Source organism: Linderina pennispora (assembly GCF_002104995.1).
Source record: "Linderina pennispora strain ATCC 12442 chromosome Unknown DL89scaffold_2, whole genome shotgun sequence".
In the NCBI taxonomy this organism is placed as follows: Eukaryota; Fungi; Kickxellomycota; class Kickxellomycetes; order Kickxellales; family Kickxellaceae; genus Linderina; species Linderina pennispora.
The window spans coordinates 1,398,638-1,424,315 of NW_024468250.1; the positions used below are offsets into that span (position 1 = coordinate 1,398,638).

The 25,678-nt window shown below is 54.7% G+C and overlaps 17 protein-coding genes across 17 annotated transcripts; 11 read left to right on the forward strand and 6 right to left on the reverse strand.

Moving 5' to 3' along the window:
* Window positions 1-1,438: 1,438 nt before the first annotated feature.
* DL89DRAFT_309377 (uncharacterized protein) lies at window positions 1,439-2,532 on the reverse strand (the record flags this gene model as incomplete). The annotated part of the gene is made up of 1 exon (XM_040890946.1): window positions 1,439-2,532. The coding sequence occupies exon 1, from the start codon at window positions 2,468-2,470 to the stop codon at window positions 1,439-1,441; it is 1,032 nt and encodes a 343-aa protein (XP_040746587.1). The 5' UTR covers window positions 2,471-2,532.
* Window positions 2,533-2,679: 147 nt separating this feature from the next.
* DL89DRAFT_265380 (uncharacterized protein) lies at window positions 2,680-3,355 on the reverse strand. The gene has a single exon (XM_040886637.1). The coding sequence runs from the start codon at window positions 3,181-3,183 to the stop codon at window positions 2,725-2,727; it is 459 nt and encodes a 152-aa protein (XP_040746588.1). The 5' UTR covers window positions 3,184-3,355; the 3' UTR covers window positions 2,680-2,724.
* Window positions 3,356-3,946: 591 nt separating this feature from the next.
* DL89DRAFT_265381 (uncharacterized protein) lies at window positions 3,947-4,506 on the reverse strand. The gene has a single exon (XM_040886638.1). It carries the CDS (start codon window positions 4,255-4,257, stop codon window positions 4,048-4,050), a length of 210 nt encoding a protein of 69 aa, XP_040746589.1. The 5' UTR covers window positions 4,258-4,506; the 3' UTR covers window positions 3,947-4,047.
* Window positions 4,507-5,352: 846 nt separating this feature from the next.
* Window positions 5,353-5,834, reverse strand: DL89DRAFT_265382 (uncharacterized protein). The gene is made up of 3 exons (XM_040886639.1): window positions 5,774-5,834; window positions 5,515-5,724; window positions 5,353-5,489 (listed from the first exon to the last, which is right to left on the reverse strand). Exons 1-3 carry the CDS (start codon window positions 5,822-5,824, stop codon window positions 5,463-5,465), a joined length of 288 nt encoding a protein of 95 aa, XP_040746590.1. The 5' UTR covers window positions 5,825-5,834; the 3' UTR covers window positions 5,353-5,462.
* Window positions 5,835-6,550: 716 nt separating this feature from the next.
* DL89DRAFT_265383 (DNA mismatch repair protein MutL) lies at window positions 6,551-9,229 on the reverse strand. Its single transcript, XM_040886640.1, has 7 exons — window positions 9,105-9,229; window positions 8,416-9,029; window positions 8,099-8,372; window positions 7,600-8,045; window positions 7,190-7,516; window positions 6,935-7,152; window positions 6,551-6,888 (listed from the first exon to the last, which is right to left on the reverse strand). Exons 1-7 carry the CDS (start codon window positions 9,180-9,182, stop codon window positions 6,734-6,736), a joined length of 2,112 nt encoding a protein of 703 aa, XP_040746591.1. The 5' UTR covers window positions 9,183-9,229; the 3' UTR covers window positions 6,551-6,733.
* A 255-nt stretch (window positions 9,230-9,484) lies between these two features.
* On the forward strand, window positions 9,485-10,192 carry DL89DRAFT_320873 (uncharacterized protein; the record flags this gene model as incomplete). Its single annotated transcript, XM_040891242.1, has 2 exons — window positions 9,485-9,741; window positions 9,782-10,192. The coding sequence occupies exons 1-2, from the start codon at window positions 9,553-9,555 to the stop codon at window positions 10,190-10,192; spliced, it is 600 nt and encodes a 199-aa protein (XP_040746592.1). The 5' UTR covers window positions 9,485-9,552.
* A 69-nt stretch (window positions 10,193-10,261) lies between these two features.
* DL89DRAFT_255362 (uncharacterized protein) lies at window positions 10,262-11,020 on the reverse strand (the record flags this gene model as incomplete). The annotated part of the gene is made up of 1 exon (XM_040885335.1): window positions 10,262-11,020. One exon carries the CDS (start codon window positions 11,018-11,020, stop codon window positions 10,262-10,264), a length of 759 nt encoding a protein of 252 aa, XP_040746593.1.
* Window positions 11,021-11,308: 288 nt separating this feature from the next.
* DL89DRAFT_290974 (uncharacterized protein) lies at window positions 11,309-12,754 on the forward strand (the record flags this gene model as incomplete). Its single annotated transcript, XM_040890151.1, has 1 exon — window positions 11,309-12,754. The coding sequence occupies one exon, from the start codon at window positions 11,309-11,311 to the stop codon at window positions 12,752-12,754; it is 1,446 nt and encodes a 481-aa protein (XP_040746594.1).
* Window positions 12,755-13,094: 340 nt separating this feature from the next.
* DL89DRAFT_265386 (cystathionine beta-synthase) lies at window positions 13,095-15,134 on the forward strand. Its single transcript, XM_040886641.1, has 3 exons — window positions 13,095-13,208; window positions 13,292-13,398; window positions 13,494-15,134. The coding sequence occupies exons 1-3, from the start codon at window positions 13,138-13,140 to the stop codon at window positions 14,840-14,842; spliced, it is 1,527 nt and encodes a 508-aa protein (XP_040746595.1). The 5' UTR covers window positions 13,095-13,137; the 3' UTR covers window positions 14,843-15,134.
* On the forward strand, window positions 14,959-15,342 carry DL89DRAFT_202705 (uncharacterized protein; the record flags this gene model as incomplete). Its single annotated transcript, XM_040884006.1, has 1 exon — window positions 14,959-15,342. A coding segment is annotated over one exon (384 nt), but the record flags the coding sequence as incomplete, so codon positions are not given.
* A 694-nt stretch (window positions 15,343-16,036) lies between these two features.
* On the forward strand, window positions 16,037-16,738 carry DL89DRAFT_220516 (P-loop containing nucleoside triphosphate hydrolase protein; the record flags this gene model as incomplete). The annotated part of the gene is made up of 1 exon (XM_040884460.1): window positions 16,037-16,738. One exon carries the CDS (start codon window positions 16,037-16,039, stop codon window positions 16,736-16,738), a length of 702 nt encoding a protein of 233 aa, XP_040746597.1.
* A 509-nt stretch (window positions 16,739-17,247) lies between these two features.
* DL89DRAFT_220494 (uncharacterized protein) lies at window positions 17,248-20,450 on the forward strand (the record flags this gene model as incomplete). Its single annotated transcript, XM_040884456.1, has 3 exons — window positions 17,248-17,919; window positions 18,576-19,660; window positions 19,847-20,450. The coding sequence occupies 3 exons, from the start codon at window positions 17,248-17,250 to the stop codon at window positions 20,448-20,450; spliced, it is 2,361 nt and encodes a 786-aa protein (XP_040746598.1).
* Window positions 20,451-20,834: 384 nt separating this feature from the next.
* Window positions 20,835-21,673, forward strand: DL89DRAFT_220789 (N-terminal nucleophile aminohydrolase; the record flags this gene model as incomplete). Its single annotated transcript, XM_040884473.1, has 2 exons — window positions 20,835-20,984; window positions 21,071-21,673. The coding sequence occupies 2 exons, from the start codon at window positions 20,835-20,837 to the stop codon at window positions 21,671-21,673; spliced, it is 753 nt and encodes a 250-aa protein (XP_040746599.1).
* Window positions 21,674-21,797: 124 nt separating this feature from the next.
* Window positions 21,798-22,795, forward strand: DL89DRAFT_90434 (uncharacterized protein). Its single transcript, XM_040892231.1, has one exon. The coding sequence runs from the start codon at window positions 22,062-22,064 to the stop codon at window positions 22,590-22,592; it is 531 nt and encodes a 176-aa protein (XP_040746600.1). The 5' UTR covers window positions 21,798-22,061; the 3' UTR covers window positions 22,593-22,795.
* Window positions 22,796-23,478: 683 nt separating this feature from the next.
* DL89DRAFT_90463 (uncharacterized protein) lies at window positions 23,479-24,562 on the forward strand. Its single transcript, XM_040892232.1, has one exon. The coding sequence runs from the start codon at window positions 23,696-23,698 to the stop codon at window positions 24,440-24,442; it is 747 nt and encodes a 248-aa protein (XP_040746601.1). The 5' UTR covers window positions 23,479-23,695; the 3' UTR covers window positions 24,443-24,562.
* On the forward strand, window positions 24,563-25,227 carry DL89DRAFT_90464 (uncharacterized protein). Its single transcript, XM_040892233.1, has one exon. The coding sequence runs from the start codon at window positions 24,683-24,685 to the stop codon at window positions 25,118-25,120; it is 438 nt and encodes a 145-aa protein (XP_040746602.1). The 5' UTR covers window positions 24,563-24,682; the 3' UTR covers window positions 25,121-25,227.
* On the forward strand, window positions 25,228-25,652 carry DL89DRAFT_90465 (uncharacterized protein). The gene has a single exon (XM_040892234.1). It carries the CDS (start codon window positions 25,334-25,336, stop codon window positions 25,610-25,612), a length of 279 nt encoding a protein of 92 aa, XP_040746603.1. The 5' UTR covers window positions 25,228-25,333; the 3' UTR covers window positions 25,613-25,652.
* Window positions 25,653-25,678: the final 26 nt, after the last annotated feature.

Here is a 25,678-nt window from a genome sequence, read left to right on the forward strand (position 1 = left end):
TTCCTTCCATTTCTGGCGCCACCAAGCCGATACATGGATCATGCAATGCTGTCTAGTCGTACCTCGCATTGGTGAAGAGTGCTAGATGTTAGATGTACTTAATGAGTACTGCTATGAAACAAAGTCGGCTAAGGTCCCCGAGGAAAACAACGAGTTGACTCGTATTCTCAGTCCTATAGGGTTACGCTGAATGTTGTTCTGTGGATGCCCACACTTTGACGCCTTCCATGATCTACGGTAGTCGCGTAAAAAGCCCATGACCATCGGATTGAAAAAGAACGCAACAGCCATGAAGATAGTCATCAGCGAAAAGAGAGATATGTTTATGTATTCGAGGTTGTAGTATGGCCGCTGTGAATAAAACCGAACGAATACCAGCGCGCTGTTAAACCAGAGGGACGCAACCGGAGTGATAGGAAACCACACTGCTGACTTCAATGTTTGGTTCAGTAGGTCAGCTGTGGACCGGCCGACGTCTTTCCTAGAATAATTACTAGGCATGCCATCGTGAATCATGATGTTACTGATGCGTCGGGCCCTGCGTGATGTCCTTCGTATATGGACTGCTACGATTGACATGCTCACAAAACTGGCAATCCCTGCCAATAGAGCCCAGACCACAACTGTACCGATAATGACATGGTACAGTTTATCATTGACGACAAGTGGGAGGTCGCAAAAGCTCTCTAGGCCGACAGTCTTGCGTGGAATGGTTAGGTACACGAATTGGGGACCAACCGAACACAGCACACAAATGGTAGCTAGGATTACTCGTGGCCGTCTCGCATGCGGCGAGAGGTTGTGGATGATGACCAATTCCAAATAGATAACCATATAGGCGCACAAGTACACCACAAGATGTGAGCTCATGTTGCTGAGTGTGAGCACTATTCGGCATCCTGCCTCGTTGTGCATAGCTACGCTGGTGAGGAGAGTGCGAGTGAGGAAGCGAATAAAATTCATAAACTGGATAACCAAGAGGCCGCGGAAGACGCTGTTTTTCCATACTCGCCGCTGTATATACACGACAGCCAGTCCAAACAAGAACACCACCAAGGATATCGCCGAGCATGTTACAAAAACAACGAAGGCGTACATTTGTAGTGCTGATGGATAGTCTCCAAACGTCCGAGTCTGTGGATCAGTTGGGCGATGCATACATTATGACAAACGTCAAGCGATAATAATAATAGAGTTGCTTCAATGGAAGAGGAGTGAGATAGTGTCTGGGGCAAATGGTTTGGAGCTTTATTCTGCTCGGCAGACTGTCTAACCCTTTAGTCCCTGGCTGCAGAACAACATAGCCTGTTCCAGGCTCATATGCATTATGCATTGCTCACTAATGTGCAGAATGATGGATGCATCAATGCACATTTGCATATTACAAAGCACGACTCAAGTGTATTCTGTCTGGTACTGAGAAATGAAAAGAAACTATTTACGAGCTGCGACCGAGTGTTGCCTGTGTAGAAAAGTCTGACCTAACCTCGAGTTCACTAGGTTTGCGCCTCTGAGCATGGTGTGATAGATCGCGCCTGGTCATACTCCACGACTTTCCATAGTCGCGAATAAAGTCTAGAACCAACGGGTTGACAAAAAAAGCGACGGCCATGAAGAATGGCATGAGTGAAAGCAGGGAGACATTTACGTACTCGAGATTGTGCATTGGCTTCTGGGTGTAATATCGGGCAATGATCAGCGCAGAATTGAACCATAGCGCTATTATTGGAGCTATCGGGAACCATACAACCGTCCGAAGCGCCCTGTTCAAAAGCACCGCTGTAGAGCGTCCATAAGCCAAGCTGCGGGTGGCGTAAGTATACTCGTCACTTGTCATGTATTTTCTGGTAGATTTCAGGGTGCGGATAATGTGAATCGAGATTACTGCCATACTGGCTAGACTGACAATACCCGCAGCATAGGACCAGACTATGACAGTCGAGATGAGCACGTAAAAGTACCCTGTGGTTGAATAAAACGGAATGCGGCAGAAACTCTCAAGCCCTACCTTGCTGGGCGAAATGAAAAGATAGACCACTTGTGGGCCAAAGGAGCAGAGCACGCATATTGCCATCAGCAGCACTCTTGGCCAGACCTTCGACGGCGAAAGAGAGTGTATGATTGTAAGCTGGAGATATACAACAATGTACATGCAAAGGTACATGGCAAATCCGACTGTACCGTTGTTTAGTGCAAGCAAAATCCGACATCCGGTTTCGTTTGAAATATTAGCCCTACTCAGAGAGAGTCGGAATATGAAACGTAGGCAGTTAACAATCTGGATAACCAACAGAATTCGAAACGCGACGTTCTTCCAGATACGCGGTCGTTTGTATATGACGAACAGGCCAATCACAAAGACCATAAATGATACGGATGCTGATGCAACGAAGATGCCAAGGACATAGTCTAGCAGACTCTGCGGATATCTCCCGAGGATGAGCGATGGTGCTGTGGATTGGCTATACATTCATCGCGCGTAGCAGTGGAGGCAGTCAAGATTGAAAAGGAGTAGATGAGGCGAAAGAGTCAATGGCGCAAACTGCAGGCTGAGCTGGTTATGCTGTGCCTTTGCAAAGTTTTTTTTTTTTTGCAAATCAACGAATCTGTGCAACGCACTGTTGTGCTACACAACGGTGTCAAGGTACATGAGCTTGTTAGTTGGTGGCCCACGCTTCCCTTGTATGTTTATTGGGCAGTTTCGAGATAAGAGTCCAAAGCTACCTAAGTGCCTGTCTTACTGGTGGGCTGGAAGACAGAAAGAGACGAAATGCTAATTGTCAGCTCCGCCGGATTACGGCGCAGTCTACCCTGAATACATTCGCGCCTAGACAGACTCCACGATTTCCTGTAATCGTGCAAAAACTCGATGACCATGGGATTGAAGAAGAATGCCGCAGCCATAAAGATCGTCATCAGCGAAAACAGGGATATGTTGATGAACTCCAGTGGGATGTGGGCTTTCTGTGTGAAGTGGCGAGTGATGATCATTGCACTGTTGAACCACAGCGACATAACGGGCGTAATTGGGAACCATACAACAGTCCGTAGCGTTCTGTTCAGCAGCGCAGCTGTAGTGTAAGCCCGGTGCTGTCCTCCGGTGCCATACGAATGATCGATCCTGTCCATGAACGTCTTTGTTTGCCTCGAGGTGCGAACAATGTGAATGCTTATCACCAACATGCTAATTATACAAATAAAACCCGCAGCAAATACCCAGACGATGATGGTGCCAATAAGGACATGCAGCAGCCGGGTACTGGGAATAAATGGGATTGCACAAAAGCTATTTATCCCGGCGTTGTGCTGAGATATAATAAGGATGACTAGATGCGGGCCGTAAGAAAACAGCACACAGCCAGTCATCAGCAGTATGCGCGGCCATGTTTTATATGGCGAAAGATTGTGGATAATAGTAAGCTGGAGGTATACAATGATGTATACGCAGAGATACATGACGAGTTCTGCCGTGCCGTTGTTTAAGAACATCATAATCCGACACATTGACTCGTTGGTGATGTTTGCCTTAGTTAAGATGATGCGGATTATGAAGCGTAGGCTGTTTACAATCTGAATCAGCAGCAGCGTGCGGAACATGGTGTTTTTGGAGAGTTTCGGTCGCTTGTGCAGCATGAAAACGCCAGCAACAAAGACCACGAACGAGATGGAAGCGGACAGTATGTAGATAATAAGCGCGTATTCCCTCAAACTTCGCGTGTATTCTCCAAACACTGGCGTCAGGCTGCTGGCGTTGCGATACATTCATCGCTTTTAATAAAAAGTTGAACTATCTGCGGAAAATATTAAGAACTAGAAAAGCTACCCAGGCTAGCGTGCCTCGTGGGAAGTCTACAGCTAGAGATCGTTTGACCCAAAAGTTACAATTCCAAGAAAATGGAGGTTCTGCATGATAGTAGCCAAACGCCCCAACTGCACATCCATGCAATGCTCCCAAACATGCTCCTTTTTAGTTGGCATTGGCCGGCCGCATTGTAGAGCCCGGATACAAGTCATGGCCAGGTGAAACAAGTGTACAACGGTAATGCTTTATTGGGTATAGTAGAGATCAGCAAGAGACAGCTGGGAACCAAGCTCGAGCGACGAATACGAAGATAATGAGCGGGTGCGGAAATTCAGTCCCACTGGATGCTGGTGCAGCTGTCCTACCGAGTGTTCACGCCTGGTTGATGGTCGCAATCGTCTGTAGTCACGCAGAAAGTCCATGACCATTGGGTTAAAGACAAATGCAGCGGCCATGAGGATCGTCATCAGTGAAAAGAGGGATAAGTTTATGTACTCGAGATTGAAGTAGGGGTGCGCTGTATAGTGACGGACAATGATTAGCGCCGAGTTAAACCACTGTGAAATGATAGGTGCGATTGGAAACCACACGACAGTTCGAAGTGTCCGATTCAACAGTTCAGCGGTTGAGCGAGTGTGTTCCCTCCCATTGTTGCCGTATGTATACTGGTTATTTAGGATGATCTTTTTGGTCTGCCGTGAAGTCCGAATAATATGGATGGTTATGATAGACATGCTGGTTAGGCATACGATTCCCGCTAGTAGCGGCCACACGACGACTGATCCGATTAGAACGTGGAAAAAGCGCACGCTAGAGGTAAATGGGATGCTGCAAAAGCTGGTTACTCCAGCCGACCTGCGCGAAATGACAAGATATACTATCTGGGAGCCAAAAGAACATACCACGCAGAAAGTCATCAGTGCTACGCGTGGCCATGTTTTGTAGGGTGAAAGGTGGTTGATGATGGTGAGCTGAAGATAGACAGTGACATACATGCACAAGAAAATGTTCATATTGGCTACACCATTATTAAGCACAAACAATATCCGACACGCAGCTTCACTGGAAATAGGCGCGTAAGTTATAATCAGTCGGAAGACGAAGCGCAGGCAATTTATGATCTGTATCGACAACAGCACACGAAACATGATGTTCTTCCATATCCATGGCCGCTTATACACGATGAACAGACCGAAAAGAAACATAATCAAGGGAGGTTGATGCCGATGCGGTGAATATTACAAGACCAAACACCTGTAGACCATGCGGGTACCCTTCAAGTATTGTCGATGCTGAATATTTTTGCTGCGACATTCATATTTTTGGATGACAATCAAAATACAGTCAAGTAGCAAAAAAAAAGGTCGACAGAGGGCTGCAGAGAAAACATCTACTTTCCTTGTAATCTGCTTGGATAATACCAGCATCTTAATGCATGAAATGCGGCGATGGACCTAGACCCCGCTTTCAAACCAAGAACTGTCCAATTTCATGCCGCAGTGTAACGGTAATTACCATGGCTGCCAATGTTCGTCAATAGTTGTTTGCATAAGAATTGTAGATGCTATTGTAAATGCAGAATGCTAAGCTCAGCTGTAAATCCTTTTTAGTAGTCGGCTCAGGAGCATTTCTTGGGATACAAGGGTTTCCCAGTTTCAGTCTACTTCGGTCGGTGCCTTTCCAGTCGCTGGCTACGGAAAATACTGTCGTACACAGGGATTCATTATCATTGCCAACGCATGAATAACCGCCATTAGTGCGAACAGCGCGATGTTGATAAACTCGAGTTCCTGATACTGTCTTCCAGTGTAGTACCGGACTATTGGCAATATCCCATTGAACCATGTCGATACGATAGGGGCAATCGGGAACCACACTACGGCTTTTATCGTTCTGCGCAGCAAATCGCTATTGCCGTTGGTCTCAACAAGATGGGCCGTTCTACTGCCGAGCATCATGCATCCGGGATACCCTTTTGATTCTGCGCGCCGTATGGACCATGTATATCCCGGTAATGCCCATGCTGATGACCCCAATAACCCCGGGCAAAAAAATAAATATGTCGTATGTCACAATAATTATTATCAGTCGGCGCCATGTGGGGATCATGGGAATGTGGCAATAGTCCTGCAATCCCATCTGCCTGGGTGGCAGGTACAAGTAGAGCGTCTGCGGTACAACTGACATTAAAGCTCCGAGCGTCAGGCTTGCAACACGAGGAAAGCGCCTATGCGGCGACACATGGTGGATCACCACAAGCTGAAGGTACAGATTGCAGTGAACGCACAAATACACAGGCAGAATTCCCAAAGCATAGTTTAGAAATGCCATGATCCGACATCCGGCGTGTGAGGTCAGTGGAACACAGGTGATAACTACGCGAGATATTAGTCGTGCGCAGTTGATCGGCTGCACAACGAATACGATCCGAAATATACCATTCTTCCACATAGAACGCTGTCTGAATACAAGTACGGCGCCGAATATGGACATTCCGAGCGAGATACTAGCGCCAATGGAATTGATGGCGATTGCGTATACGCGGAGACTTTGCGCGTAATTTCCAAGTACATAGCCTTCGTTCTCTGGCATTCATAAAAATATCAGTTCTGTCGAGAGAGGGGCCAAGCAGTGGAGAAGACAAAGGCAGGCTGCAGGCTATTCAACGGCCGTGGTGCGTAGCACGAAGAAAGAATCCAAGGTAGCGATTAGATCCTGCAGCAGGTACAACATTGATGGATAATTGAGTTCAAGGCATAGGTGCAAGCCAGGGTCTAGAAAGGAGCTGGGATGCTGTCTATGCAGCAGCATAAATGCCGCAACCGACACATTTCATTCAATGCATTAAACGGACACTAGCAGCGCTCGAAAATCTTGTACAGGTCAGGCACATCTGCCAGCTCGGTAATGCAGCATTCGGTCAGCATTGCATTAGGCGCCCAAAATGACGAGCCCTTCAGCGCTGCCAGTATGCGGTGCTCTACCATCATCCGGTACTCGTCCTTGGCGCTTTGCGGATCGCTCTGCAGAGGCGGCTCGAGCGCAAACATGGTGGCCAGAACGTTGATAAACGATTTGAAGAATGCCTGCTCGTCGTCCCAGTTGACAAAGTACGTTGCGTTGTAGAGAAACAGAGGCAGTTTATCAAAGTCAGGGTGCATAGTCCTGGGACTACCATCGGCAATGTCTCGATAGTGCCAATGTCGCTGATTTTGATGTGGAAATACTCCTCGAGCATCTCGCGACTGTCCCTGAACTTGTCCAAGACTTCCTGTGCACACTTTTCGGGGTCTTCAGGCTTGAGCTCTGTGGCAGCAGCCATAGCCAAGGTCATAGATTGACGGAGCGGGCTGGAGTATAAGCCGGCCAAAGTTCATAAAGTCGAACAGGCAGCGGTGGTAGAAGAGGTGGTAGCTGACCCTGCAGTAGTCAATCATGTAGAGCCGTGTGCTGTACTGGATCAGGGCGCGCCGGTCGTCAATGAAGCCAACAAAGGTATGCTCGCTCATGATCCGGGTCAGTTCTGGGTGCATATGCCGCTGCAGGTCCCTGCGCAGCCCAAGAATACTTGTCAGCCGGACCTCAACGCGTGGGTCCTTTTGGGCAGCAGTGTATGACTTGTCTGTAAGGTCATCGGCAGGTTCCGGATGCTCTGTCGAGAGCTGCTTGGCAGGTGCGCCTTTCTGCGGAGATGGCGATGTGGCGGAGGCTGGCCTAGGAGTTACCGTCGGCGATGGCTGCAGGGTTGGCAAATAGCGGCTCGATATTCTCTACGCTCGACCCCGATCTATCAACACCTTGCACTGGTGGGAGTTGACGCAGAGCTGCTTTCGCGATCAAGTCTACTCAAGAGACTTGTCTCGATGTTTCTGTTGGTACGAGTTGGCGATGGCTCGAGCACCCGTCGTTTGGGTGGTGGTGATCTGATCGGCGACACAGACATATCGGGTTGGATCCGTGTTTGCACCGGCGTGCGCCGAATCGTTGGCGAGTTGCCAAAAGAGAATGAGTCGAGTGAGAGGGTCTTGTAGTTTGTTCGCACAGCACGGTTAACTGGTGTTTTGCGCGGTGTGCTTCCGATTGCTGGCGGATCTACCGGCAGGGCGTTGGCTGATGTAGATGCTGCGGTTCTAGGGATTACAGGGGTAGTTGCTGGTTCGCTGACAGGCCTGTCCTCGGCGTTCGACGCCTCATGTGCGAGCTCCCCACTGGGGCCTTTGACCAGAGTCGTTTGGATGGCGTACTGGCGGACTCTGATTGCTGGCCACCTAGCTTCTTCTGGATATGTGCAATCACCGACTCAATGATCTCATCCTCGTGCAGGAATCGGACCTCACGTTTGGCTGGGTGCACGTTGACATCAACATGCTCCGGCTTGATCTGCAGGTCCAAATACACGAATGGCTTTGACGACTTGGGGAGCACGCCCGAGTACAGTGCATCAAGCGCGCGTTTTATCGGTGTATGGTCGACCAGCCGGTGGTTGATGAACAGAAGCATGACCGACTTTGACATGTCATGGGTGGCGCTGGAAACATAGCCTCTGAATGAGAACTCTGGCCGTTTCGTCCTTTGAACTCGACAGGCACAACTTGCGTTGGCGATCTTCGAACCAAAGACCATGCGGAATATTACTTATTGTTGTTGCCCCAGGTAGCGTATTCAGATCAGCCTTCGGAGCACCAATCTTTCTGCAGGTGAACGCAACACCGGAATTGTGGATTGCATAGCGGCTGGCGACCTCGTAGATCCTGTTGTACTCCTCGCGCGTGTTCTTCAACGCTTTCAGGCGCGACGGGATGTTGTAAAACAGATCCTCCGCAGTAAGCATTGTTCCAGGATTTCCTGCACAGGGCTCAGGGTCGGCACTGGCGCCAGGCTTTGGTGGGGCGAGCTTGCCATCAATGTAATGTGCGCGGTACGCACAGTCGGTGCCCGCCTGCTTCGTCACGATGCTCAGGTGCGACACATGGCTGATGCTAGCAAGCGCCTCGCCCCGAAACCCGTAGGTATGGATACTCTGCAGGTCTTCATACACGCGCAGCTTGCTGGTCGTGAAGCGCTCGCATACCAGCGGCAGATCCTCGGTGCGGATGCCATGTCCGTTGTCCTGGATCTGCAGGACTTTGAGTCCGCCGTCCTTGACGTTAACCGATATGCTAGTGGCGCCAGCATCAAGAGAGTTCTCAATGAGCTCCTTTAGCGCATTTGACGGCCTGTTGATGATCTACTGGGAGCCATAGCTGAGTTAGAGGCTGTTTGTATGCTAGGCCGGAATTCTAGGCGCCACAAATAGCGTTACCTCTCCGGCAGCGATACGGTTAATGACAGTCGTATCGAGCTTGCGAATCGGCGCTGGCCCAGTTTGATCTAGTGGCATCGCTGGATTGTAAAAATGAAACTGGATCTAGGAAAGAGTGCAGAAAAAGAGCCTGGGTGAAGAGAAGGAGAGCAGAAACACTGGCGCTGACGCTGCCTGAGGTTTCCCGCAGCGAGTCCACTGCTGGTTCGCAATCTGCTGATCACGATCGCTGGATCTGAGAGTGGGGCTTTTATCTACGACGTTTTTTTCTGGACACTCGATCTTAATAAGCGGCAGCTCAAGGCAGCGCGTCTGCTGCTATTTCCTCCCAGAAATCGTTCAATTTGCACACAATCCTTACACTTTTCGAAATCAATGCGGTCTATTCTCATTCGCAGTCTGCAGCGGGCACAGCCGGTGCGTTCAATCCACACGAGCAGTGTACGCCATGGCTGGTCGCGAAAAGCGTAAGGTGGACTTCAAGAGCTACGCCCGCACGAACCGCAAGGCGCATACCGAGCTGTACGACGAGCAGGACGCTGTGTTTGATCTGGAGGGGATGCCAGCATGGGAGTACGACGACCACCACACGTACGGCCACCTTCTTATGGACAGCGTCCGTGATGTGCGCAAGTACGTGCGTCTGGAGAAGTATGAGCTGCCGAACGCTGGCCAAGCACGCCAAGGCGTTCCGGCCGCCGGCGGCAACGCACTGCTTGCGGTTCGAGCGGTCTTTTACGCACGGCGATAAGCACCAGGCTGAGGATCGCAAGGTGAAGCTCAGAGTGACTGTGTCGCAGCTGGGGCTGAAGGGACCGGAGCTGCACAAGTTTTTGCTGCTGGCGGGCGTGCGGTACAACCCGTCGACGGACGAGCTGGTGATGTCGGAGGATCGGGAGACGACGTCGCTGCTGAATAAGAAGAGGCTGGCAGAGACGGTCAGTGAGCTGGTTGCCGAGGCCAAGAAGAAGGACGACATGTTTGCAGATGTGCCCCTGAACTTCCACCACCACAAGAGCCGGCCCCGGCAGAAGTTCCCGGTCGAGTGGCTGCCGAAACAGCCTGCTGCTGCTGCCGGCAAAAAGTAGAAACCAACGTTTACATCCACAGCAGATAATGGTTGAGTGTGATGAGATTTTATATTTAAAGTTTTGGCACTAGTTCACGTCTGGGCATGTATTGCCGATGATTGTTGTCAGGTACTCGCTGGGATCGGTCTTGCAGATCAGGTCCTCAGTGTTTGCCGCCACGAGCTGCGAGCTGACGGCGGCCGACTCGTCGCTGCCAATGTCATAGTACGTTAGGCTGGACCATGGCTCTTCCTCGAGGCGCTTTTGAATGCTGGCGATGGAGTTCTGCTGCTGGCGCAGCGCCTCCTCCGCCTGTGCCGACCGCACAGACACCTGCACGGTCTGTACCTGCTTTTCCTCCTTCGTGTCCTCGTCGTCGTAGTCAAGCTTGCTCGCTGCGCGCTCTTTCTCGGCGACCTTGTCCAGGTACTTCAGACTAGGCCTGAGCTGGGTGATCTTCTCAATGGGCGTCAAATGCAGCTCCCTGTTCTTCAGCACACCGGCCAGGTAAGTGCTGCTTTTTGGGATATCGACCGACACGATTGTCTGGATGTCGAGCAGGCGGCCAGAGTCCGAGAGGCCGATGCCGAGCTCCTGGCCACGCTCGCGGTTGTACATGGGGCTAGTGACATCCAGCGGAATGTCCATTTCGATCTGGCCGTGAATCGGCTTGATGCGGGCGGTGCTGGGTCGCAGCTCGCCGGGGCCGATGCTGCCGGCCTTGAGCGGATACTGCAGGAGGTGCAGGTTCTTTCCAATCTTCTCGGTCAGAAATACGGGGATCTCGGCTACAATCTCGTCGTCAGGAAGACCGTAGTCGGTTGCTGGCCGGCCGGGCTCCGACATCTTCACATCCTCAGTCTTCGTCACATCCTCGGTCTTCGTCACGTCCTCAGACATGACCACGTCCTTTTTGTCGTCCATGGAAGAGAAGATGGCTGATTATAAATGGCTAGAGCGTCAGTGCAGCCATTTCTTCGGCAGGGACCAGCCCGTGGGGCATCGCGATGGGACTGGGCAGATTTTGTATGGGTTTCCATATCCACGCACAATCTGTGCGAAAAAACCAAACTGCCTGCCAGATCAACTGCGCGCTTGCTGGCCGCATTGTCATTAGCAACTATCACTTTTATTATGTCATCGGTTGACAGGGCCGTCCGCCGCGTGTGGAGTCTCTTGCAAGAGTATGGGCTCTCGGACAAACAGCTGCTGCTGGCAGTATCTGGGGGCGCTGACAGTATGGCGCTGGCATATCTTGTGAGCTGTGCTGTGGGGCCTCAGCGCTGCCACGCAATCACTGTCGACCATGGCTTCCGTCCAGAGAGCGCAGCTGAGGCGAATGCGGTGTCCAAATACATGGACAGGCTCAGAATTCGGCACCATGCCAGGAAACTCAGCTGGGACCAGCAGCCAGCAGTCCAGCAGCTCGAGGAAGTAGCGCGCAGCAGGCGGTATCTGGAGATCTCGAAAGTGTGTACAGAGTTCGGCATAGACGCCGTGCTGACCGGCCACCACGCAGGCGACCAGGCAGAGACGTTTCTGCTTCGGTTTCTTCGGCAAAGCGGCGTGTGCGGGCTAGCAGGGATGCCCACACAGGCAGAGTTCCCGCATGCTGTCGCCGGGGCTTCCTCTGCTCCGGTGCTTGTCCGACCGCTGCTGCAGTTCAAAAAGCCTGAGCTGTATGAAATCTGCAAGACACAGCGGGTTCCGTGGTTTGAGGATGCCAGCAACAAGGACACGAGGTTCCGGCGCAACCAGCTCCGGCAGGTGATCGGGTCCAAGGACAGCATCCCGTCGTCGCCGTTCAACACTGACACGCTACTTGAGGTGTGTCGGGCGATGCAGCGGCACCGCGTGTACATCAACGGCAAAATGAAGCTGCTTCTCGACCAGCACGCAAGATTCGACACGGTAAACGGCGTAGTGGAGCTGGCTGCATCGGCGCATGGCCCGCCGGAATGGGCACGCAATGCAGCACTGCGCGAGCGCATTCTGGCGCATGTGGTCTCGTGGGTGAACTGCAGAGAGCACCCGCCAGAGCTCTGCCACCTGCGCCAGTTCGAGCAGGCAGTCTCCAGCTTTGCTGGCCAGACATCGTCGGTGGCAGCGACTGCCGCCCACGTCTCGCTGCTATGGCCGACCGGCAAACGCGGGTGGGTGTTCTGCCGCCAAGCTCCGCGCCCGGGCGAGATCGGATCCATGCGCGGCCTTGCATTTGGATCGCTGGTGGTCTGGGACAGGCGCCTCGTGATTAGCGTCGCGTCCAAGGATCCCCGCGGCACATGGGCGGTGCAGTCGCTGGGTGACGCGATGCAGCGCTGGAGTGGCATCATCGGCGAGCACCGGCGGCAAATAAAGGCAGCCAAGCGGAGGCTCGAGATCCACGCAATCCAGGTCACGCAGCCAGTGGTCAGCGTCAAGATCGGCGAATGCGAGGTGCCGGTGTTTGCGTTGGGTTGCACCGTGGAGAGCAGTGGCGTTGGGGAGGGCTGCCGAATCCAGGTCCAGGCAAAGTCCCCTCCGATGCGCTTTGAGGGCGAGCGCTTTCCGACCAGTGTGGCTACTACGCATGGAGTGTGAGAACCTTTTTATTACATGCTGGCGCCTTTCCCAGGCTCATGAAAGAGATGGCCATGCGGACACGCCAGAGATCCGCCGGGAGAGCTGTCCGTATGCCAGTGCATGAGAACGGCGCAGAGAGGGGCGCCAGGGGGGAAAATCGGGCGAGGATTGTCTGCCATCGGAGCATTGCCCGCTCGACGGACGCAAGTCAGGGCCAAAACGGATCGCCACACTAAAAATTTTTTCCCAGCATTTCTGAGGCTTCTGCGGGGCCAATGCGTGCGCGCTGCCACTCTTGTTCCCTCAAGCATAAAATGGCGAGAGGCAAGTTGCAGGCAGGCCGTGCCTTTTTCTTCTCCACAAACAAATTCAACTCTCTCTCCCTGTTCTTTTTTAGCAATATGGCCGACTCTGACATGCTCTGTACCTGTGATGCCGCCCCCGGCAACCAGGAGCACCACCACCGCGAGCTGTAAGTTGTCCGCCCAAATTCAGACAGGCACGCAGCGTACCCTGGCAGCTCCTGTTGGCTAACTCGCATTTACTCGTTTGTAGCAAGCCCGAGCCGCCTATCCTCGACAACATTCTGCAGCACATTGGCAACACCCCGCTGGTCCGTCTCAACAAGATCGCCCAGGCCGAGGGTCTTCAGTGCGAGCTGCGTACGTATAATATGCCACAAGCCATGCAGCTGTCCGAGCACAGCACATCAGCATTTTCATGCACCCAACACTAACATCACCGCTTTCTCACTTAGTCGCAAAGTGCGAGTTCTTTAACGCTGGCGGGTCGGTCAAGGATCGCATCGCCTACCGCATCCTCGAGGAGGCCGAGGCCGAGGGACGTATCCGGCCGGGCTTTACCATCATCGAGGCTACCTCGGGCAACACTGGTATTGGTCTTGCGCTGTCGTGCGCCGTCAAGGGCTACAAGTGCATCATCACTCTGCCCGAGAAGATGTCCCAGGAGAAGGTCGACGTTCTTCGTGCTCTGGGCGCCCAGATCATCCGCACGCCCACTGAGGCCGCGTGGGACTCGCCCGAGTCGCATATCAGCGTGGCGAACCGGCTGCACCAGGAGATCCCGAACTCGATCATTCTGGGCCAGTACACGAGCCCGTACAACCCTGTTGCACACTACGACGGCACTGCCGAGGAGATTCTGCGCGCGTGCAACAACCAGGTCGATATGCTGGTTGTTGGTGCCGGTACCGGCGGTACGCTGAGCGGCACAGCGCGCAAGATCAAGGAGCGGTGCCCCGAGTGCATCGTCGTTGGCGTTGACCCCGTGGGCTCGATCCTGGCGCAGCCCGAGAGCCTGAACCAGCAGACCGTTGCATGTACTATGTCGAGGGCATCGGCTACGACTTCATTCCCTGACACAATGGACCGCTCGCTGGTCGACCAGTGGATCAAGATCACCGATAAGCCGTCGTTCACCATGGCGCGCCGCCTGATCCGCGAGGAGGGCGTCCTGTGCGGTGGCTCTTCGGGCGGTGCTGTGTGGGCGGCGGTCGAGGCTGCTCGCAACCTGGGCCCGGGCAAGCGCGTGGTGACGCTGCTGCCGGACTCGGTGCGCAACTACATGACCCGGTTCCTCAACGACGACTGGATGAAGAAGCGCGGGTTCCTGGACGAGGAGGAGGAGCGGAGGAAGGAGGTCGAGCGCAACGAGCACTGGGGCGGGGCCCGCGTCAAGGACCTGAGCCTGAAGCGCGCAGTGGTCATTGAGATGAGCATGCCGGCGCAGGAGGCGGTTGAGCTGATGAAGAACAACGGATTCGACCAGCTGCCGGTCATCACCTCGTCGGGCATCCTGCGCGGCATCATCACCCTGGGCAACGTGCTGTCGCTGGTCACCACCGGCCGCGTGACGGCGGACGCCAAGGTCAAGGACGTGATGTTCCGGTTCAACACTGCCTCCAGCAAGAAGTTCCGCGAGATCACGCCCGACACGCCGCTGGCTGAGCTGGACCACTTCTTCGAGTCGAACATTGCCGGCATTGTCACCGAGCGCCTGTCGATTGACGAGGACCGCGTCGCGTTCAAGCCCGTCCACGTCATCACCGCTGTCGATCTGCTGACCTACCTGATGTCCAAGAAGTAAACCGGAATTTGTAGCCATAAATTGCTCCTAATATCAGATGTTGGGTCAATAGACATAAACGCTGCTGGCCAAATTTTATCAATGCGGTGGCCCCTCTCCGTCTGTATCGTCTTGCTATCGCCATGAATGTCGTTCAGAATATCAAGCGCCTAAATGAAGCTGAGGCACGGACGGGGCTGGACCAGACTGCGTCCTGGCACGAGCAGTACAAGGACAGCGCGTATATATTTGTCGGCGGGCTCCCCTTCGATCTGACCGAAGGCGATGTCATATGTGTGTTCTCGCAGTACGGTGAGATTGTAAATATCAACCTCGTGCGCGACAAGGAAACAGGGAAATCCAAGGGCTTTGGATTCTTGCAGTACGAGGACCAGCGGTCGACAATCTTGGCCGTCGACAACCTGAATGGAATAACGCTGCTAGGCAGGGTGCTGCGAGTCGACCATGTCAACAACTACAGGCAGCCAAAGCGGGACGGCGAGGACGAGGTGGAGGAGTTCACGCCAGAGATGAACGCGGCACCAAAACGGCTGGATGCTGCAGCGGATGAAGACGAGAAGGAGGATGACGAGGTGCTGATGCAAAAGGCCGGGATCGACCCCGAGGACCCCATGGCTGCGTATTACCTAGACAGGTACAAAAAGAAGCTACGGAAGGAGAAGAGGGCTGGCAAGAGAGAGAGAAAGGAGCACCGGCACCGGCGCCGGCACGGGGACCAGGAGCACAAGGACAGGCGGAGCCGCAGTTCCCGGCGCTCGCGCTCGCCGGAGCACAATCGACGCTGATTACTACGATCGCCCGTTGTCTATCCGGGCAGTATATGCATTTGTGTCAAGTGACCGCGACAGCGGCTCCAAGCGCGTGTCTGGACATGCCATGCCTCTCGCATGACTGCTGTTTTTCAGCAGCGGTTCGCCAGCACAAACAACAGGACTCTACTAGCGTACAGGGTGTGGGGGCTGCAAGACTGGCACAGGCTATATAAGGCAGGTCTCCTGGCGCCCGGCCTGGGGCGAAGATCCTCAAGCTCTTTCTACATTTTTGCTCTTGTGAAGAAAATTTTTTATTTGTTCCCTTTCGCAAATGGCCGTGTCCCAGAAATTTCGCTCTGACCATGTCATAAACTCGCCAGCGGTGGTGCCATACAAGGTCTCGGACTCTATCCCCAGCACAGGCGCCATCACGCCGCTGCCCATGTCGGCGCCAGCAGGCGACAAGGTGACGTTCATTGGGATTGGCGGTGGGCGCGGGGCCGGCAAGGCGTACACGTGCCGGAATGTCATCGACAAGGTGCGCGAGCGCGGGTACAGCGCCTTGGCCGACTCAATCATCCATCTGAATCTGGACGATTTCCACTGCGAGCTGCCGCATGCGGACCGCGTCCAGATGGCCGACGGCAAGGCGCGCATCAACTTTGACCACCCCGAGTCGTTCGACTTTGAGCTGCTGGCACAGGTCCTGGACAAGCTGCGGCAGGGCCTGGCTGTCGATGTGCCTGTGTGGGACTGCGCGGCCAAGAAGCGCATGGGCGTTCGGCACATCGCGACAAAGCCCAAAGTGGTGCTTGTCGAGGGCATTCTGGTATTGTACACGAGGGCTGTGCGGCAGTTTCTGGACATGCAGGTGTTTGTGGATGTAGACAGTGATACTCGGCTGGGGCGCCAGGTGCGGCAGGTGCTGGAGGGCACTGGCGAGGAAGAGGCAAAGAACCATACCATCCTGCGCCAGTTCCTGGATGGGTACCTGTACTTGGCCAAGCCGTCGTTTGAGGAATTCATCCTGCCAACGAAGCGGTGGGCGGATGTGATCGTGCCGCGCGGCGACATCAACCACGTAGCCATTGAGCTTATTGCGCAGCGCCTTATTGAGCTTGGGCACGAGGCGGCCGCCAACTGAGGATTACTAATGAACTCTTTTTCAGCACAATAAAACACTCCGAGCTTTGTTGGCACTGTTTATACAGCGAGCCTCCCCAGAGAGACGCTGCCACAAAGCAATGCCTGCGGACAGTGCTTCTTTTTCCAGCACACATGTCTCCCCGACACTACAGCAGGCGCGCTCCGGCGATGCCCCAGAGTAGCAGCCAGGCTGGCTGACGCGCCAGTCTAGAGCCGTCCGATTCGGACTCACGGGTGGGCTACTCACGTGAGTAGTCCGAGCCTTACAGCGATCACGAGTTACCGCTCCAAAGAGGCAGCAGCCGTCCCTTTGCCATGCCGCGTCGCCCAGCCTTGAGCAGCAGCTAGCCTCCTTTCCCCCGCTACTACTTTTCTTACTAGTCGATCGCCGAGCACTTTATTCCTAGTAAAATCCTAACTGTATTTTCGCTTGAAAAGTGGGAGGCATTCAAAGCGCCCAATCTCTTTTCTTTAGTTATTATTTCCCTTCCCTTTTCTTCCTAGCAAATGGACCTGACCCGTCGTAATCCGTCGTTCAATGCTGGCGCGCCGGTTGGCGAGACCAGCACGCCGACGCAAAACATGGACTCGATTTTGAACCGCACAGCGCCGGCGACGTCGATATTCCAAAACAGCCTGAACCTCCTCGACAAGCTCGCATGCATCCCAGGCTTCGAGTCATACCTGTCCTCGTTGCTCGACGACAGCAGCCGGGATGCGCCTGGCGGGTCGCAGTACCTCGACCCCATCCAGCTGCTGTGGGACACGTTCCGCCAGGGGACAAGTCTGTGTGTGCTGTACAATGCCCTGGGACCGGCGGAGCCGCTTCGGACAACGCTTGACGACGTGCCGAACACATTGAACCAGCGCAAGGACCGGGTGTACCGGTTTGTGAAGGCGTGCAAGGAGAACCAAATTGTGCGGGATGAGGACCTGTTCACAATTTCGGACCTGTTCAAAGATGACACGAATTCGTTTGTCAAGGTCCTGAAAACAGTCGGGATTGTGCTTGACGTCATTGAGGGCCGCGGCCTGCTCGATATGAGCAAGCTGGAGAAGAAGCCGTCGGCGAGGTTTACCGAGACCCAGCTAGGCCCGCCGCAGGACAACCGGGAGCGCGTCATCAAGGAGTTCGTCGAGACCGAGCGGAGATATGTGCAGGATTTGGAGACTCTCCAGGTATGTTTACACTTTTCTTGCTTCCTCCCTCCTTTGGCCTTTGGGAAATTGGGCGGCCAGCAACAATCGCTCCAAACATTATTTCTGCCTGTGAGCGAGAATTGTGCGCGCTTCCGAGTTCTCAGCTTCCCCTCCTTCTGCACTTTTGCATGTCTTGTCCTGCGGCTTCTGCATCCTTCCTTCTGGCACTCAGCGCGAGAGGGCTTGCAGCTAAAGTATGCTGGCATGCGTGGGTCGCAGCTGCAGGAGTTTTGACTTGACAGAGAGCAGCCAGGGTGCATCACGGCTGTGCCGGGCGCCAGCAGGAAGCCTGTCCTCAGCCGACAAGGAGCCAGCACCCGGCAGCCAGTAGTGCGGCTGGACAAGGCCACTTCATTACCTTTCGATCTCTGCCCATGCACGCATTATTCGTGCCCTTTAACCAAGCGCTCTACATGGCAGCAGAAATTGTGTGCTTGGACAGTGATCGACCCATGCAATCTACCGGGCTGGACGATCAATGTGATGTGCGCGCACGGATTCGCGGACTTTTGCGCTTTTTGGAACTGGACCCAAAGAAGCCTCGCGCTCTTTGGGCAGGAAGGAATCAGGCGCGAGACAGCGCATGCCTCTTGTTCAGCATGCCTAAACCGCACACCCCACCTCACGACATATAGGGATACATGCAAGAGCTGCAGAAGCAAAACATCATCTCGAACGAGACAACTCGGTACATGTTTGCCAACCTCAACTCGATGGTGGACTTCCAGCGGCGATTCCTGATCGGCGTCGAGGCCAACGCGTCGCACCCGCCCGAGGACCAGCACTTTGGGTCTCTGTTCATCAACATGGAGGAGGGCTTTGCCGTCTACGAGCCGTACTGCGCTAATTTCACACGTGCGACAAAGCTGTGTGCATCCGAGGAGCAGGCCCTGCAGAAACTGGCCCACGTAATTGAGCCGCACTACGAGCTGCCGTCGATGCTGATCAAGCCCGTGCAGCGTATCTGCAAGTACCCGATGATGATGGACGAGCTGGCCAAGTTTTACGACAAGGAGTCTGCCACGCACCAGGAGCTGAAGCAGGGCGTGGCGGCCATCAACCGCGTTGTCGAGCAGGTCAACGAGGCAGAGCGCAAGGAAGGCAACCTGGCTGTCGTGAGCGAGCTCGAGGAGCGCGTCGAGGACTGGAAGGGCTACTCGATCTCGACATTCGGCGAGCTGTTTTTGCACGACACCTTTGTCATGTCGACAACGGGCGTGGAGCGTGAGCTGTACATCTACTTGTTTGAGAACATCCTGATTTGCTGCAAGGTGGTCAGCGAGCGGGACAGGCGCCGCACCAACAGGGTCCGGTCCAACGGGCTGCAGCTCAAGGGCCGAATCTTCCTCTACAGCATACACAGCATCGTCGACACCACCCGCGACAACCAGCTCAGCTTGACCATCTACTGGCGTGATGTCGTCATGGAGAACTTTAGTCTGGCGTGCCGCTCCGAGGACCAGCTCAAGCTGTGGAAGAGCACCATGGACCGTCTGATTGCGCGTACCAACGAGAAGACCATGCAGGCCAAGGCTGCCGCTGAGCAGGCACAGCTGGGCATCTCGGGAAGCCAGATGTCGCGCGGCCTAGGCAGCATGCAGAGTGGTGACTACGACAGCGAGGACGATGTTTCTGCGAGCCGTCGCGGGCGGTACTCGGAAGGCTCGAGTCTTACTGCTGCCATGCGCCACGAGAAGCAGCAGCAGCAGGGCGGGCTCACGTACCGCAAGACCTACGATGGCGGGGCGTCGCGCAGCCGCAATGGCCGCAAGGGCAGCGACTACCAGCAGGAGCTGATCGAGGGAGTCGAGCGCTCCATGACTGTCTCGCATGGCCGCCGGCCCACCAACGGCAGCCAGAGCAGCGCCGGCGACTACACCGATGCATCCACGATGTCGCGCGGCAGCCCAATGGGCAGCAGCATGTACTATGGCAACCACATGATGCCGCCGCTGCCCGTGCCCTCGATGCCGCGCAACGAGACCGACCCCTATCCTAAAGCAGCAGCAGCAGAACGTGATGACCAGCATGGTGTCGTCACCGATCCCAACTGCCTTCAGCTCGGCGATGTCGCCGATCACGCCCAACGGCACCAACGGCGTAACCACGCCGGCGCCGCGGATGGGCACCCCGCCTGTGATGACAGCGGCAGTACACGCAGCACGCCGGTGCCCAGCAACCAGGCACGGCCGACCAAGGTCAAGGTGCATTTCCAGGAGGACATCTTTGTCATTGTCGTCAAGCCCGACATCCAGTTCAAGGACCTGGTGGAGCGCGTCGAGCGCAAGATCAAGATCTGCGCTGGTCCACGGGTCGGCATCACCGGCGGGCTGGAGCACGACCTGGCTACGTCACCGCCGCTGGGTATCCGCTTGAGGTACCAGGACGAGGACGGTGATATGATTATTATTGGATCCAACGACGATGTGCAAATGGCGTTCGAGTCGGCCAATGCCTCGAGGAGCGATGCGACGGTCATGGGCACGCTGAATATCTTTGCGTCAGTCTAAGCCTTTATTCCTCTTTTTCTCTTCTTCTATTTTGAACTCTGTATACTGTTTTGCCACATGCCGCGAATGTCTTGGGACGTCCGATGTCAGCCATGTCGATGTCAGCCATGTCGATGGTGGGCGGTCCGGTGGTTGTGTGGCATAGAGCCTGCGTGAGTCGAGTGCGCTGGGTGAGCCGAGCTGCAACCCGAACCGATTACGTCTGCCTCTCGAGGGCATGAAGGCGGCGCTTGCGTAGCTCCTTCATAAAACCGCCGTGCGCAATCGCTCCTCTCCTCCCAATCAGCTTTTTTTTTACTCTATCTCCTTAAAACACGTTTTGGCAGAGCCCAGCAGAACGGCCACACCTAAGCGCACCGACTACAAGGCTCTATCTATTCAACAATGTTCAGAAACCAGTACGATAATGATGCGTCGACATGGAGTCCACAGGGCCGCATTTTCCAAGTCGAGTATGCATCGGAGGCTGTCAAGCAGGGGTCAGCAGTTGTCGGCCTGAGGTCGAAGGATCATGTCGTGCTTGTGGCAGTCAAGGTAAGGAAGCAAGGAATTCCCGAGGTGGAGTCTCTTGAAAAAGGCGTCCAAACACACTCAACGCATTTTTGTCATTTTTTCACTAGCGCTCGCCGAATGAGCTGGCGTCGTATCAGAAGAAGATTGTGCGCATCGACGACCACATGGGCATTGCAATGGCGGGTCTGACGTCTGACGCGCGCGTTCTGAGCAACTACCTGCGCACGGAGGCGATGCGCTCCAAGATGGTCTATGGACGGCCGCTGCCGGTTGGGCGCGCAGTGAACATGATCGGCGACCGTGCACAAATCAACACGCTGGAGTACGGCCGGCGTCCCTATGGCGTGGGGCTGCTGGTGATCGGCTACGACGACGCGGGACCCCATCTTTTGGAGTTCAACCCGTCGGGGATTGTGAGCGAGTACTATGCGTATTCAATTGGCGCGCGGTCGCAGTCGGCACGCACAAACCTGGAGCGCAACTTTGAGCAGTTCCAGGATCTTTCGCTGCAGGAGCTGGTGACGCAGGGCCTGCGGGCGCTGAGGGACACGCTGCAGCAGGGGAAGCAGCTGGATACAATGAACACGAGCATTGGGTTTGTGGGCAAGGACACCAAGTTCACGATGCTCGATGGCGAGGCCACGCAGCAGTACCTTGATCTGATCGACGAGGGCGCCAGGCACGCAGGAGGGCGATGCGATGGAGACTGAGTAACCGCTGGACGTATTATCTGCGGTTTGTTGTGCCACAGCCCTTTTTGCCTCTTTCCCAGTGCCATCATCATACCTTTAAATGACCATTTTTCAATCTGACATCGTAATGCTGGAATAGGCTGTGCGGTACTGCATGTAGTCAACTGGCCTGTGCATAGGCCGTTGCCTGCATGGGATGGCAGCGGCAAGAGACCTACTAGCAAACTCCGACAATGAGCCAGTGCTTGAGCTGATGCAAAGCTTCCTATTTTGTCCTGCAGCGCACAAGCCAGAATTTGGGGCAGGTTCAGAGTTTCATCCCTTCTACTACTTTTACCTCTCTGCTCCGCACCGCCCCTCATTCGCGCATACGACACTCGAAATTAAATTGTTTACTTTTTAACCCATGGCACACGGTGGCGGCGTTCTGCTTACATTCCGCGGTCTGCCACCGGACGCAACTGAGGCAGACCTGCGCGAAGTAGTCAATGCACCTGTGCATTCCGCCCATATACAGAAGGCTGGCGGCAGGGTCTTGTATGGCGAATGCCACGTAAAAAACATAACCGAGGCCCTGAACATCTTGAGAACATGCAACTTCACGATGGTCCGGCGCTGCGCAGTGAAGATCCATCTGGGTACCGGCAAGCAGCCGCTGTCGCCTAACCAGAGGATAGAGATTCCGCAGCTTTTGCCTGGCGTGGGTGAGCCTGAGGTGTTTGGATATTTCAAGCAGTTTGGGACAATAATACGAATCGAAGTGGACCAGCAGAAAGCATCCGTGTGGTACGCAAACGAGCCAGAGGCACTGAGGGCAGGGTGCAGCGTAAGCAGCAGCGGGCTGGTAGGGACGGTGCCTGTGTATGAGATAATGGACTCGGGCTCGGATGAGGAGGGGATGATCACTGACGACGACGTGCCGGCTAGATATCATTGAGGAACGCGGGTGCGTGGGTCCCTATACGGCTGCCAGCAAGCCGCCTGCTGCGCCAACAGCGCTAGCACATGAACCCTCTGTTCGGCGAACTGAAAGACATGCGCCAGTGGCAGCTGGTCCAGCTGTTAGTTCTCAGTCATCTACGCCGCGTCCGCAGCCGCTGCCAGCTAAGAGCTCGAGTCAGGACCAGATAATGGCAAAGGGAGCGGTGCCAGTTCGGCCTACGCATCGCCCGAATTCAGTGACTATGCCAGCTGGTGGAGGCACGCCGATCCAGCTGCCGCGACCGACTGTGCCATTGTCGCAGAGGCCGAGAGCGCAAGCAGCAGCAGTGAAAACCTTGGCACCAGCTCGATCAGCAAGGCCGCCAGGGTGCGCCAGCACAAACAAGCACGACCAGCTCGGATGCATGTCAAACCTCAGTTGACGACTAGATCGCATCGACAGCATGCGCGTCCATCGACCCTGGCGCAGCTACAGAGTTGGGCGGTGAATGGCGCTAACGTACCAGCTCCCTCACTGCCCAAGAGACCTTTGGCACTGGCTTCCATCGCAGACACAGGCTCGATCACAGGTGCTGGCACAGGTGCAGCCACGAGTGCTGGCGCAGCCGCTACGGCTGATCGATACCAAAGTGCGCGGTTCAGCGCCTGCCCATTCGACACAGCCATCGGATGCGCTGGTATCCCCAGTAGGAACACCTCAAACAGCCCCATATGATGTTAGAAGCCAGGTAGCCAATTCATTCTCCTGCGAACCGCCGGCGCCTCTCGCCCCTACTATGCAGTCACCGCATCCATGCTGGATGCAGCAAACGATCCTTGCCAGCACCGCTATCACATCCACTGCCGTCAACATCAGCCCTGTTATCTGCTCCAACACAGTCCGCACAGGCAGGTCCTGCGTCCACCGTCTGTGGTCCAGGTCGTCGCAGGGTGATACTGAAGACCCCTGTGCCACATATTCAGATCGCTGTATCCCTTCCGCGGCCACCAGCGGTGATCCACACAAAGCCAAGGAGCCCAGCACCGAGACAGCCGTCACAGCCTTCCCTAATCCACCAAAAAACCGTACCTGCGGTCAGCTACATCCTGCCTCTTGCCATGCCTCTACCAGGTACGCTGAAAGCAACTACACCGCAACCCACTGCCACTCCAGATCCAGCTCCAGCTCCAGCTCCAACTGAGCCCTCAGAGCTGCCAGCAAAGCGAGCCAGAGCTTCCAGCCCTGACCCTCCAGTTAGTCAGCTGAGCTCGCTGCCGAACTCGCCGTCTAAGCCACAGTCGCTGGAGGTGAGCAATCCACAACCTGCTGATTTGGCTCCACCAAACGCCACCGCCCACGCAGCACTGCCGCCAGAGCAGAACCAGCAGCCAATAGCGCCAGTGATTCCAGGTCCGTCTCTTGTTTCCACACAGCACCCAGGCAACAAGAAATCGCTGAGCATGCACACACCACCATCCACACCCTCTTCATCAGTACAGGACGGCTCCCCAAAGCAGAGCACTGACCCCCTGCCGCCACCAGCCCAGGTTCACTCTGATGCATGTACTATATCATCAATTGTATCTTCTCCAGTTACCTCGACAGCAACGTTGGCGGCTGTTGCATCAGAGCGCAGGGAGGGCTTTGCGCGCAAGTCAACCAGAACTCGAGGCCGCACACTCACGACACAGGCCATTCAGCAATATCATGCGAGAATGGCGGCCATGAAAACAGCACATCCCGTTGTGCCACGCAAAAATGTGCTGAGCAATGCGCTGAAACGCAAACTACCAGAGGTTGAGCACCCGCCGCAGCCTCGGCCACAGAGCTATCCGGCAGCCGATCAGCTCGGCACAGGTCCGTGACTTTATGACCATGGATAAATGGCGTGCGAACATACCTTTAACATATGACATGTACTACCGCCATGTGCCATTTGATAAGGCTGAGCGCCTGGCCACGCCCCCTGTCGATTGCATGGCACCCTTTGGCTGACAGATCCGGCGCAAGCCAGTGCCTATCTTTCAATTGGCAACCCCCAAGCGCGTGGCAGCGCCATTGGCGCTGACAGTGCCGATGCCAAGTCAGTGGTAGCCTTGACTAATATGCATCTGGCACCACTGGGTAGCTCGGAAAGCATCGAGACGGTGCTGGACCAGTTCCGGCGCAACCACGTTACAATCCTCAACGCTGGCAAGGTGAAAGACAAAAACGAGACTGCGATTCGGTCGCTGCGGATGCATGGCGGCGGTAGCCTTATGCTTGGGTGCACTGGACGCACCATCATCATGTGGGACACTGAAAATTTTGTTCAAAAAGGGACGCTCAGGCTGATGGGTGATATCAACGACGTGTACGATGTCGGCGGTGACTATCTTGTTGCCAACTCGACACAGAGCAAGGTTGGTGTGTGGAAGCGCGATTCCTCCAACTTCATGTGGTGTTTCAGCGGAGCACGTCAGTTCAGTAGAAAGTCCGATGGCTGCCGCATAGCCACAGCGATCAAGGTCAACACAAAGTGGGCAAACAGCATATGTGGGTGATGTGATGGGAAGTCTGTCGCTATGTGATTTCCGCGATCGCTACATGACGAGTCTGAGCACGACATTCAAGGGCGCAATTAAAGGAGCTGGAGACCGTTCGTGACTGGGGTGTGTCTGTGGGGACTGACACCGGCGAACTTTCGCTGGTCGACGTACGGTTCATCAAGGATAGCTCGATGAAGAAGGAGGTGCACCAGCTTAAGCTACCTGCAGATGTTAAATCGGTTGGTGCGATCCGCATATGCCCTCATAACCCAGACATGTTTGCATGCACTGCCGATAACTATGTGTGCATATATGACGTTGCGGGAAAAACGGGTGGCTCTCCGCATATTTGCACATGAAGCCCACCACTCGCCTGTGGTCGACTTTGACTGGAATCCATGTGACAAGTACCAGTACACGATTGGGTCGCTCGAGGCAGGCATTGAATCAGGTCAAGGTGAGCTACATGTATGGCGGCCTAGCACCATAGCACTGTTCGGTGTCTGAAAATACTCATTTTTATCGTTGGCACAATGATATCATAAACACATTTGCAGCATATGTACGCAGTCT